We start from the raw sequence: 13,379 nt of genomic DNA, 5'->3' as shown, positions 1-13,379 counted from the left end.
GTCACTCTGACCTCACCTCTGGGGTTCAGCTCTTTTGCCCATGTTTGAACCAAGATTGTGATGAGGTCAGGAGCTGAGTGGCCCTGGCGGATCCCAGGCTGGGCTTCAGTGATCAGGTTAATGTTAAGCAAGTGTCGCTTCAGAGCACTGTTGATGACCCCTTCCATCACTTTGCTGATGATTGAGAGTAGACTGATGGGGCGGTAATTGGCCGGGCTGGATTTGTCCAGCTTTTTGTGCACAGAACAGACCTGGGCAATTTTCCACATAGCCAGGGAGATTGCCAGTGTTTTGGCCGTACTGGAATAGCTTGGCTGGGGTTCAGGGGGTGGGGGGGGCAAGTCCTGGAGCACAAGTCTTTAGCGCTATTGCTGGAATATTGTCAGGACCCATAGCCTTTGCAGTATCCAGTGCTTTCAGCCATTTCTTGATATCACGTGGAGTGAATTGACTGGCATCTGGGATGGATCATGCACTTGGCAGTTCTGGCTGAGGATTGTAGCAAATGCTTCAGCCATATCTTTTGCACTGATGTGCTGGGCTCCATCATTGAGGATGGGGATATCTGTGGAGCCTCCTACCCCATTGATTTATTTAATTATCCACCTCCATTCAAGACTGGATGTGGCAGGGCTGCAAAGTTTAGATCTGATCCATTGTCTGTGGGATCGCTTAGTTCTTTCTCACTTGCTGCTTATGGTGTATTGCAGTATATATAATAATACATTACAAACCCAGACTGCAGTTTATATAGTACATTATAAATCCAGACTGGAGGTAATATAGTACATTACAAATCCAGACTGCTATGTATATCATGCATTGCAAGAGGTCTTTCTAGTACTGTGGAGTTTTATTTGATCCTTAATAATGATAATTATGCAGTTCCCTATTGCTTGGGGGATAAAAAAAACAGCTTTTGTGGAACATTAAAGCCACACAAATCAGAATATTGCAGGTTTCAGCAGAGCACCCTAGCGAGGTGCTAAAATAGGCCCTGGTGATCAATAGTTACTGTGGGGTGAGAACTGGTTGTGGGCATTGTGGTATCAGCCAGGGCTCAGTGGGTGACAATCAGGATTTGCCTGAAATGATGCCTCTGTGGTCAAATACTGTCTCAGCTAGCATGTGATGATTGACCATTTGGGCAAGGTCCTAGCAGATAGCCTGGGCTTGAGTCTGTACCTTCGAGTGGAGGGAAGAAAGTTGTAGGGCGCAAACAGTCATTGCAGCTGAGTTCTTGTGTTATCTGACGAACAAAGCAATACCGATTAACGTTGTAAAAATATGCAAATATATTAAATCAGGTTGAAATAAAAGAATCATGCACTAAGAGCTAGTTCTTGGCCCCACAAGTTAAACAATGTAAAGGTGAATATTGTTGTAGCATTTACTATTACTGAATCATGCAATGTTTATGAACCATTCGATGTAGCAATTTAAACTTGATTATTTTGGCATCTGTCAAGGTTCATTTACATATCCATGAGAAAGCATTTGCTCTGCGGCAGGCAGCTGTGCCTCATTAGATGTCAAGTAAACAAATCATTATAAAACTGTTTTCATTAAGGGAGCAATGATTAAAAAAAGCGATTATCACCCATAATTGATTAATTAATACTAAAAGAGACAGTATTGCTTTCATTGACTTGTACAGTTTGAATTAAAAGTAACAAAATATTAAACCTACATAACACCACATTCTCCCACTCACATATATTCCTGTCTTCCAAACCATCTATGGTGCATGAGATAAATAGAAGGATATGGCATCTACTCCATTAAGTATCATTTATACATATAGCTTTCGAAATACAGGACTGTAATCTTATTTTTAAAAATAGCACTTGAGTTATGATTACAGATGTGGAATTTGCTACATTGTGCAGTCTTGATTTTTAAAATATATTTCCTCATGCTATACTGGCAGTTTGTTTGCAGATTCCAGTTCACACACCAAACTTGATTGACAAGAGGTCTGGCCTGGATTTAGATTTGTATTGTAAGCCTGTCGTAGCAGAGCTATATAGGAATTTGCCCTTCTTATGACTTCTTATCTATGTTCATATGCCTTAAACCTCCCTTTGTTCAGCATGATTTACCCAGAGGAATCCAACAACACTAAGTTGCTGCAAAGGAAATTCATCTCTACATGCTTCACGTAGAAAGAATTACCTTGGAAATCAGTGACTTATTATGTAGGCAGATGTGACAGTCATATTGAGCATAGCAAGATTATACAAAGCACAGTGAGATAAAGGGTCAGCTTACTCAGTTTTTGGCATTATTGCGGGAGAAATGTTGCCTGAGAGCCCCCAGCTCCTCTTCAAATAATATGGGATCTTTAATATCCAGCAAAAGCACAGGGACCTTAATTTAACATCACATCTGAAGGATAGCACCACCAACCATCTGCATCTACAGAAGGGTCATTGATGCTTAGAGAAGTAACAGAGGCAGCTGAGGAGAAATTTTATTATTATTGAAATTCTGCTGGGTTTAGTGTTTAAATGTGTTTTTCAAGTTGACAGTTATTCAGATAAATTGACATTACCCACTTCATATCCTACCTAGTAAACTGGTTGTCCTGTTGTAATACACTCAACCCCACTTCTTCAACAGCTCAGTAAACCTAACCAGTGAGTAGCTGAGGCTCACTGTTCCAAGATTTGCTCCCTAGTCAATGTTGAGTTAATAACCCGGTGAACAATAAGGGTCATACAATTAACTGCAGCAGTCCTATACTAGGGACGGGTAATTCAGGCAAGGTATTCACTTCTGATCACTATCACATGACCATCATTGGAAATGCAAGTGCACGATATTGAGTTGAGGGCAGGATCCATTCCAACTTGTAATGCACTGCACCTCCTACTCTCCTGTAACTCTTTCGAGCCTACTCTCCTGTACCCCTCCCAGTTCCTCACCCACATTGATGAAGGGACACTTGGCAGAGGTGTTGATGCCAGTGGATCAGTATTTTACAGGAAGGTAAGCAGTTTACCCAGTGTTTTGTGAAGTGATGAGAGGTCAATGTATCTAAATAGTCACTCATCCAAGAAAGCAAAAGTAAGCTGAATTCTAATAGTGAGCATTTCCTTCTCCACTACTTCTATGAACGTCTACGTATCTTCCCTAAATGGGGATCCTCAAGATTCAGGACAGCAAGGAAGAAAATAAGTGGGGGAAAGAATTGCTGCTGTGATGTTGGAACTAAAGCTATTTAGCCTTTATCTTATAGTAAAACAAAGTGCAAAAAATGCATTACAAAAATGATCAGAATTAACTGTGAACTCCCTTACATTTTAGCTGAATGTTTGTGGTGCCTGCTGTTGATTGCTAAAAGGATGACAACTTGTCTCAGGATTTTTCATTACCTGAACACTTTGTGACTTGAGACCATTTGGATAAAAGCACTTAAGGCCATGAGGGAGAATAGATCAGTTATGCTCAAATTTATAACTGGTAAACCATATTTTGTACATATAGAAATATGTTACAATACTTAGTCTGAATGTTTTACAGTTTTTAGTTGATGTGGAATAATGCAGCTTGCTGTACAGCAGTAGGAAACAAAGAATTGAAGACAAATACCATCACAAAAAGCAGCTTAAAAGCACTTCAATTCATATAAAAAGTTTATCCATGTCTATTGTTATTTTGGCTCAATTGGCAACACTCTCAACCTCTTAGTTAGAAGGCTGTGAGTTCATGTCACACTACAAGACTTGAGCACATTATCTAGGTTGACACTTCAATGTGTGTGAGGGAGGAGCATCTTTCAGATGAGTCATTAAACCATGAAGATCTCATGACATTTTCAAAGAAGGAGAGAAGGTTCTCTCTGTGTGCTGGCCAACCTTCCTCCTTTAAACAGCAGTAACAGGAAAATAGATAACCATTCATTGCTGGAGACAATGTTTTCATTTGTGTGTACAGTTCTGGTTCCATATTACCTAACAATATAACATATACTATGGCCCTTTTCTGTGCTGCAACTATTCTGTGATTCTCGACGCATTGGAGAAGGTGCAAAAAAGATTTGCAAGCATAGTGTGAGAACTGCAAGGATGTACTGGGGCCTGTTTTCTCAAGAGAAGAGCAGGGGTAACCTGATAGAGACTTAAATTGTGAAGGAGTTTGATAGCATAGTCATAGAGAAGAAGTTTCCACTTGTGGGAGACTGAAAGTGCAGCCATCAATATAAAATAGCACTAATAATCCAATAGGGAATTTAAGAGTAATTTCCTTACCCAGAGCATTTAGAATTTGGACCATGCAGCAAAGAGTAGTTGAGGTGAATATTTACCCCTCATTCAACATCACAAAAATGACCACCTTGTCTTTATTACATTTCTGTTTATGGAAACTTACTGTATGCAAATTGGTTGTTTGTTATATTAAACAGTGAATACATTCCCAAAGTACATCATTGGCCATAAAACGCTTTGGTCATGAAAGGTGCAACTGAAATGCAAGACTTTCTTTTCTTTTCTGTTGGACCAGATGGCTTGTTTCTGCACTGTAGATTAGAGGTAAATCCCAGTGCTCATTGATGTAAATCACTTTGTGGCATCCTGGGAAACCTGATAGTGTTTTATAATGCAAGTTTGATCTTCCTTAGTTACATAGTTTTGTCATGATCCTCTTCAGTATAAAAGCTAAAAACAGAGGACATTGCAAAGTCAATATTTAAAAGAGAAATAGTGCAGATATGATAGGCCGAATGGTCTCTTTCTGTACTGTATGATTCAGTGTTTTAGGTGTAAACCTTCATATTATTGGTCCTGTTGAAGCTTCATGAACAAAAGCATTGATCTATTTTTCTCTTGCAATTGCTCACTGACCTGCTCTGTATTTCCACCATTTGCCATTTTTATTTGAGTTAAGTCTGTGCTTACAGTTCTTATTTTTGTCCTTGTAGATAAACAGACAATGCCACTTAGATATTGAAGTTGAGCTTCAAGATTGTAATTTTCTGCCAGGAGTCAGCAGTTGCTCCCCAGCCAATCAAACCACTCCACTTTAATTAATATAATAGAGCTTCAAGTCTTTACACTGATATTTACAACAGCCTGTCACTTATTGTGACTTCTATCTTTATCATTTCAGCAGCATCGGAATGGATTTCTGTTAAGTATTTCTTGTTAAATGGAGTGTACCACCAAGTATAATTAAAAAGCAAAGTAACATTAGTGAGATTTTGTTTTGAAAACAACCTTTGTGCCAGCATTTGCCGATCAGAGGATGTAAAATTTCCCACTCATTCCTCTCCTCCTTGCCTGAAAGCATTGATTCTTGAAATGATACTGTTCCACACATACCAGTTACTGCTCCAGCTAGTCCATGTGGCCATTCTTCATCTCAGCATAGAATCTTCAACTTAACATAGCATTCCAACCTGCACTAATTCCTACTCTTGCTTACTTTTGCAATATCTAACCAAACTATTTGTCTGTGATTGGTGGCAATGTCTTAGAATCATAGTACTTCCCAGTACAGGAACAGCCATTTGGAATATCAGATCTCTCCAACCAAGCCCCAGTCTAATCCTAATCTTTTACTCCCATTTCCTTTTTTAATTCAGACTTTAAAAACGTTTGAAACTATGACTTGGGCTTTGTGACAGAATTTAACATTCTACACAATCTCAGTGTAAACTATTTTTCTACCCTCCTTTTAATTCTTTTTGTGGTTATTTTGCATTTGGGCCCACATCTACTGTCTCAATTCCCCATGAAGAAAATGTACAATCATTAACTTTATCATAATCTTGAAAGCTTGTGAGATAACCTTTTAATCATCTTGGCTGTGGTCAAAATGATCTCAACATCTGAAGCCTTTTTTCATAATTGTAATGGCAACGACTTGTGAATCTACACTGCTCCTTTTCCATTTCTTTTATGTCCCTTCTATAATGGAGTGCCTAAAAATACTTTATACTCTACCCGCAGTTCAGTTAAGGTCTTTTATGTTCAATCCTAAAGAAAAATAGAAATGAAGTGAAATATGAGCTGTTTGAGGGGGGTAGGACGAGTAAGTCCTGCTTTCTACCCTCAGTGTCACCATTAGCACATCCTTTAGCTAATATCACTACAGTCAACACCCCTTTATCCTTTTGTCTATGACATGTTTGGCAATCTCTTTGCCTCCACCTATCACTGGCCCTCTATCCAGCTCTACCTGTCCCACCACCCCCCCCCCCTCAAACAGCTTATATTTCATCTCATTTCTATTTTTTTTTAGTTCTGATGAAGAGTCATATGGACTTGGAACGTTAACTGTTTTCCTCTTCGCCGATGCTGTCAGACCTGCTGAGTTTTTCCAGCTATTTTTGTTCTTGTTTCAGATTTCCAGCATCCACAGCATTTTGCTTTTATCTTCTATGTTCAATGTTGCCTTGTAGAACCATTAAAATTTCTAGTACAGTTGCAAGCCATTTGGTCTTTGCATTTCTCCCTTTGTCTGCTCTCTGCTAGAGCAATTAGTAACTATTCCCACTGCCCCACATGCTCTCTTAGCCCTGTGTCTTACTTCTAATATTTATCCAAATTAATAGCTACAGTGGTCTCTATTATTCCCTGTGGCAAAGCATCAGAGTTTACAAAAGAAAAGAATATTGACTAGGATGTAAACCCTGAATTGGTTAAGAGCAAGATGAGAAATTTAAGAAATAAAAATTTTAGAGAAGTTAGTTTAGCGAAAAAAGGATGGAATGCTAGGACGTCCAAGGATCCTGAGAGAAATGGGGAAGCCCAGAAAGTTTTATGTGCCCTGAAGAGCTGAAGATTGGCTAGTGTAATTCCCATCTTACCCAGGCTGAAAAAGGAAATGAAGCTAGACTCTGTAATTATGGGTCAGTTAGTTTAGTATGTATGACAGGGAAAATATTGGAATCTTTAATTAATTAATTGTTCAGTGAAGTTCCTAAAAGGGGCTTAGTTTAGTATGTGTGACAGGGAAAATATTGGAATCTTTAATTAATTAATTGTTCAGTGAAGTTCCTAAAAGGGGCTAAACAGTGGTGCTCCATGGGTTCTGTTCTAGGCCTGCTTCTGTTCACTGTTCATCTATGACTTGGACATAGTGGTGGAGGGAGTGATGTCTAAATTTGCAGATGAACCTAAAATAAGAGTCATAACAAATAATCCTGAGAATCAAAGGAAGCTGCAATGTTAAACTGAGAAGATGGTGAGGTGAGCACAAAAGTGGCAGATGGAATTCCATGTCTACATTTTGGTTAAAAAAGGTAATCATTCTATTTTGAATGGGGAAAAGTAACAGCATTTGGAGGTTCAGGTTCACAGGACAACATAAGCAACATCTCATTTCTATAAGGGTCCCCATAAATAATGCATTGTAAATTAAAAAATAAACAAAAAAAAGTTGAGTTAATGGTGAATCAATGTAAAATATTAGTAAGACCACTAGAGTACTGTGCACAGTTTTAACCAAGCACTATAGGAAAAATATTGTGGCTATAGAGAAGGGACAAAACTAGGTTGATTCACTTGGATGCCCCTGGTGTGAGGAAATACCAATGCAAAGAAAGAATTGAAAAATTGGGGCTATTTTAATTAGAACAGAGAATATTAAGGGCTTATTTGATAGAGATGTTCAGAAGAATGAAAGGATGGAAGAAGAATGTTTTTCAAGTACAAGTGAGCATAAATATATGATTGATTGTAAGAGATTTAGGACAGGGCAGGAGAAGCATTAATATATAGTGAGTTGTAAAGGTGTGGAATGCACTGTTAGTGTTGAAACAGAAACCCGCTCATCAGCATTTTAGAATGGGCGGATATTTGGAGCTGGAGCTGTCTTGATGCTGACTGAGAGATGTCAAAATCTCAAGATTGACCATAGACTGAATAAGGTGATGTGAGACTTGAGTTCATGTCTTTCTAATTTTAACTGTCAGAAAACATTTTTTTTTATTTTACACTTAAGGTGAGGATGAGGATGAATTTGAGCTGTTCATGCTTCCACTAACTACAACATTTGAAACCCTGACACAGCTCTTCAACAGAAATTTCAAGCAAGATAAGGCTAAGGTATGTTTGTCTTCATTATTTATCAGGCAAAATAAAATGTAACCTATGACTTGTCATATACATTTCCAGTTTTCATTTTCAAATAGTCCATATGTTGCAGTGAAGGTACATTGACTAATGTTGTATGAACCACTTGGGCAATAAAAAATAATTTGTGAATGTCAAGTCCTCAGGTCTCCAGCGGTAATCAGAGTTGCGTTAATGTGTAAGCTATATATAAACCTTTCCAGCAAGCCCAATGCACTTCTATGTGCGTAGCCTTAAATTGAAAGTATGGATTTTTTTTTACATTGGCTTGACTTGATACCCTTTATGATTGCACATCCTCATGTAGATACAGTAGTCCAATGGAAATTGATGCATAACCCAGGTTGTCCTACGATTATTTGATGCACACTATTCGGTATGGTGAGTGGGACAGTGAGCATTTTTCCTCTTGCCTCTGAAGTAGGGTGTCTCATCTCTGTCACACTGATAACTCACTTTGACTGGGGTGGGCAGGACTCAATGGACATTCAAAAAAGCTCAGGACTTCCAATTTTGAGGCAGGAGATCAGTACTCTACTGTTTGTGCTGCTGCAACACATCAATATTAGTATTGGTTAATTTCTCTGATGGAGCTCTAATGTATTAGATGACTCTATTGCTGATGCATTACACATGGTCATCAGAACAAGGCAGCTTGTTTCACTTGCACCTCCAAAGAACTGCAGAGCAAAATGAACAGAGGCTTGTGTGTGGATGAAGCGCTTAAACATGGAATGGATTGGATAATGTGAAGTAGAGAGCACACAAGGATTATAATAGGTGCTGTGGCAAGTTAGTGACGTTATTGTAGCCCCTTAGGGAAAATATTTTCTTAGAGGACAGTTAGTAAGGGCACAAAACCTAGCAGTGGAGTACATTAAATTATCAGGGGAGAGACAAAGTTATAGGATGTTGCTGTATATTGCCATTGAACATCAAAAGGTTAGGTTAGTTGGCAAATTTCATGGTGCCTCTTTGTTCATTATTTTTCTGTTTCATTTTAATTTATTCACATACATTCAAGAATACACCAAGACCTTCCTTCAATCATAAGGTCAGAAATGGGGATGTTCGCTGATGATTGCACAACATTCAGCATCATTCACGACTCTTCAGATATTGAACAGTCCATGCCCAAATGCAGCAAGACAGTGGCAGATGTTTAAAGAGATATTCAATTCCTCCCATGTAAAATATATCCCAATGAGGAAGAAAGATGCTAAAAGGGGGAAAAAACATCCATGGCTAAGCAAGGAAGTTAAAGATAACTTAAAAGGCAAAAATTAAGGCATACTAAATTGCAAAGGTCAGTGGCAGGCTGGAAGATTGGGAAACTTTTAAAGATCAACAAAGGGTTACTAAAAAAAATAATAAAAAGAGCAAAGGTAAATTATGAAAGAAAACTAGTGCAAAATGTAAAAACTGATAGCAAATGCTTCTACAAGTATATAAAAGGAAAGAGAGCAGTTAAGTTGAATGTTGGTCCCTTGGAGGACGAGACTGGGGAGTTAATAATGGGGAACGCAGAAATGGCAGAGATGCTTAATCAATATTTTGCCTCAGTTTTCACAGTGGAGGACACTAGTACCACCCCAATAGTAACAGGTAGTGCAGAGGATATAGAGGAGGAACTTAGAACAATCACCATCACTGGAGAAAGAGAACTGAGCAAACTATTGGGATTAAAGGGTGAAAAGTCCCCAGGACCTGATGGCCTACATCCTAAGTTCTTAAAGGAAGTGGCAGTGGAGATAACGAATGCATTGGCTATAATATTCCAAAATTCCCTGGATTCTGGAAAGGTTCCAGTGGATTGGAAAAATGGTAATTTTTCAAAAGGTAATTATTCAAAAAGGGGGGGGAGGCAGAAAGTAGGAAACTATAGACCAGTTAGTTTAACATCTGTCATAGGGAAATTGTTGGAATCCATTATTAAGGAAGTGGTAATGGGGCATTTGGAAAGTCAAAATGCAATCCATCAGAGTCAGCATGGTTTTATGAAGAGTAAATCATGTTTGACTAATTTGCTGGAGTTCTTTGAAAATATGACAAGCAAGGTGGATAATGGGGATCCTGTAGATGTAGTATATCTGGACTTCCAGAAGGCCTTTGATAAGGTGCCGCACAAAAGATTAATACATAACGTAAGATCACGGAGTTAGGCGTAATATGTTAGCTTGGATAGAGGATTGGCTAACTAACAGAAAGCAGAGAGTTGGGATAAATGGTCTTTTTCTGGATGGCAAGCTGTGACTAGTGGGGTGCCCCAGGGTTCGGTCCTTGGGCCCCAACTATTTACAATCTATATTAATGACTTGGATTCAGGAATAGAAGGTACTATAGCTAAATTTGCAGATGACACCAAAATAGGTGGGAAAGTAAGTTGCAATGAAGAAATAAGAAATTTACAAATGGATCCCAGCATCCACCGCATTTACAAGTTAGGTGAATGGACCAAAAGTTGGCAGATGGAGCTTAACGTAGATAAGTGTGAGATTATCCATTTTGGTTGGAAGAATAAAAAGGCTACTTATTATTTAAATGGAGAGAAACTTCAGAATGCTTCAGTGCAGAGGGATCTGGGTGTTCTCGTGCATGAATCGCTGAAAACTAGTATGCAGGTACAGCAGGTAATAAGGAAGGCAAATGGAATTTTGGCATTTATTGCTGAAGGAATAGAGCATAAAAATAAGGAAGTGTTGTTGCAACTGTACAAGGCATTGGTGAGACCGCACCTGGAGTACTGTGCACAGTTTTGGTCCCCTTACTTAAGGAAGGATGTAGTTGCACTGGAGGCGGTTCAAAGGAGGTTCACTAGATTCATTCCAGAGATGTGGGGCTTGTCTTATGAGGAGTGATTGAGCAGTTTAGGCCTATACTCGCTAGAGTTTAGAAGGATGAGAGGAGATCTAATTGAGGTACATAAGATGCTAAAGGGGATAGACAAAGTAGACGTGGAACGGATGTTTCTCCTTGTGGGGCATTCTAGAACGAGAGGCCATAGTTTTAGGCTAAGGGGTGGTAGATTTAAATCAGAGGTGAGGAGGAATTATTTTTCTCACAGGGTCATGAATCTGTGGAATTCACCACCTCAGAATGCGGTGGATGCTGGGATGCTGAATAAATTTAAGGAGGAGATAGACAGATTTTTAATTAGTAACGGGTTGAAAGGTTATGGGGAGAGGGCGGGAAATTGGAGTTGAGGCCGAAATTAGATCAGCCATGATCGTAATGAATGGTGGGGCAGGCTCGAGGGACTGAATTTCCTGCTGCTGCTCCTAGATCTTATGTTCTTATGTTAAGACCTGGATATATCCAGGCTTGGGTGGACAAGGGCCAAGTAACATTCACGCCACACAAGTGCCAAGCAATGACCATCTCCACCGAGAGAGCTTGGCCATCAGCCCTTGACATTCAATGGCATTACCATCGCTGAATCCCCCACATCAAACATCCTGGGGGTTACCATTTACCAGAAACTAAACTGGACTGGCTATCTAAATACTGTGGCTACAAGAGCAGGCCAGAGGCTTGAAATCCTGCGACGTGTAACTCACCTCTTAACTCCCTAAAGCCTGTCCACCATCTACAAGGCAGAATTCAGGATTGTGATGGAATACACCCCACTTGCCTGGATGAGTGCAGCTCAAGAAGCTCAACACCATCCAGGACAAAGCAGCCTGCTTGATTGGCACCAAAGCCATAAATATTCACTTCCTCCACCACCGACACACAGTGGCAGCAGCGTGTACTATCTACAAGATGCACTGCAGCAACTCACCAAGGCACCTTAGACAGCACATTCCAAACCCACAACCACTACCACCTGGAAGATCAAGGGCAACAGATACATGGGAACACCACCACTTGGAAGTTTCCCTCCAAGCCACTCATCTTGACCTGGAAATATATCACCGTTCCTTCACTGTCGCTGGGTCAAAATTCTGGAATTCCCTTCCTAACAGCACTGTGGGTGCATTTACACCACATGGACTGCAGCGGTTTAAGAAGGCAACTCACCACCACCTTCTCAAGGGCAATTAAGGATGGGCAATAAATGTTGGCCTAGCCAGCAATGCCCAAATCCCCTGAATGAATAAAAAGAAACATGTAGAAACAATGGCAGAATTTTAACTGCCAAGGGGAAACAGGCTTGTGTGCGGGCACCAGGTTAAATGTCCATAAAGTGGCATCAGACACATATTCCTGTTCACTTCCGGGTTTGACACCAAGCAGGGAATCCCACTGCAACAGGGAATCCCAAACACTAAAATATGCAAACAGGTAATTAACTTTTAATTTAACCCTGCATTCTGGCTTTAACAGCCAAATCACAGGCTCAAGAGTTCTCTGCATCTTACCTCTTCAGTGAAACTGACAGCCTAGGAAACCTTCAAACAGGGTAACTGAAGAATTGTAGCCATATCTAGGTGACCACTTCTGCAAGTGTGCTCTTACTGCTTGACAAGTTATTTTCAACTTCTTGTCCTCTCATCTTGATTTGCACTTCGCTGCTGCCAGCCTTCACTGCGGCATGGAAACAGTTTATACAGCTCTACCTTATACCTCTGATGAGGAACAAGAAGAACAGCAGCAGCTGCAGGAGCAACCCCAGTAGCAGCACCAGCTTCCTTCTCCTCAGCCACTTGCCACTAACATGGCAGAGAGGATGGACACAGCGATCCAGCTCAGAGGAGGCGCGCTCCTAACACAAGGCACACAGGAAGAGAAGAGGATCAGCTGTCTCGACATGTGTGAGCACCTGTGCCTCAGGAAGCTCAGGCTTTTATGGCACGTCACTGCTGTCATCTGCAACCCCCATAACAAGTGGGCCACGAGGACAAATATTGGCAGTGACTGTGATGGTGACTCTCACTGAAGGTCCGCTTCCCCTGGCTGCTTGCCTCTCCATGAAATTCTGCACTTTCTCCTCCTTCAAGGAGAGAAAGCAGAGAGTTGTGAGTGTGAAATATAGCTTGGGTGAAGATGGGTGAAGGCCGACATGAATGAACTGTGGGGCATGGGTACAAGGTGGCACAAAGATGAGGGTGAGTGTGAATATTGATGGTTCAGATGGGGATGTGAGGTGGTACCTGGAGAGAGAGGAATGAGTGCGGTTACAATGTGTGTCGGCCTGAGGAAGGCTATGCAGGAGAATGCAGGAAAGTTGGGGTGTGGGCCTTGACACCTGAAAGTGTTATGCTTCTCACCTTTCCTGACCTCATGAGATCCTTGAACCTCTTGGTGCACTGTCTCCAGACCCAAGGGACCACACTCTTGCTGCTCACTTCCTCAGCA

The 13,379-nt window shown here is 40.5% G+C and overlaps 1 protein-coding gene across 1 annotated transcript in view; it reads left to right on the top strand.

Moving 5' to 3' along the window:
* Window positions 1-13,379, top strand: part of LOC121281476 (ran-binding protein 17-like) — a gene marked incomplete at its 5' end in the record, with an annotated part of 1,080,904 nt that overhangs the window by 602,551 nt on the left and 464,974 nt on the right. The window contains one exon of the mRNA XM_041194421.1: window positions 7,951-8,054. Coding sequence (XP_041050355.1) covers window positions 7,951-8,054 — 104 coding nt within the window. The remainder of the gene's footprint in view (window positions 1-7,950; window positions 8,055-13,379) is intronic.

This window comes from Carcharodon carcharias, chromosome 8 (genome assembly GCF_017639515.1).
Source record: "Carcharodon carcharias isolate sCarCar2 chromosome 8, sCarCar2.pri, whole genome shotgun sequence".
Lineage (NCBI taxonomy): Eukaryota > Metazoa > Chordata > Chondrichthyes > Lamniformes > Lamnidae > Carcharodon > Carcharodon carcharias.
The sequence above is the reverse complement of the archived record's forward strand: the minus strand, read 5'-3'. Positions and strand labels throughout refer to the sequence as shown.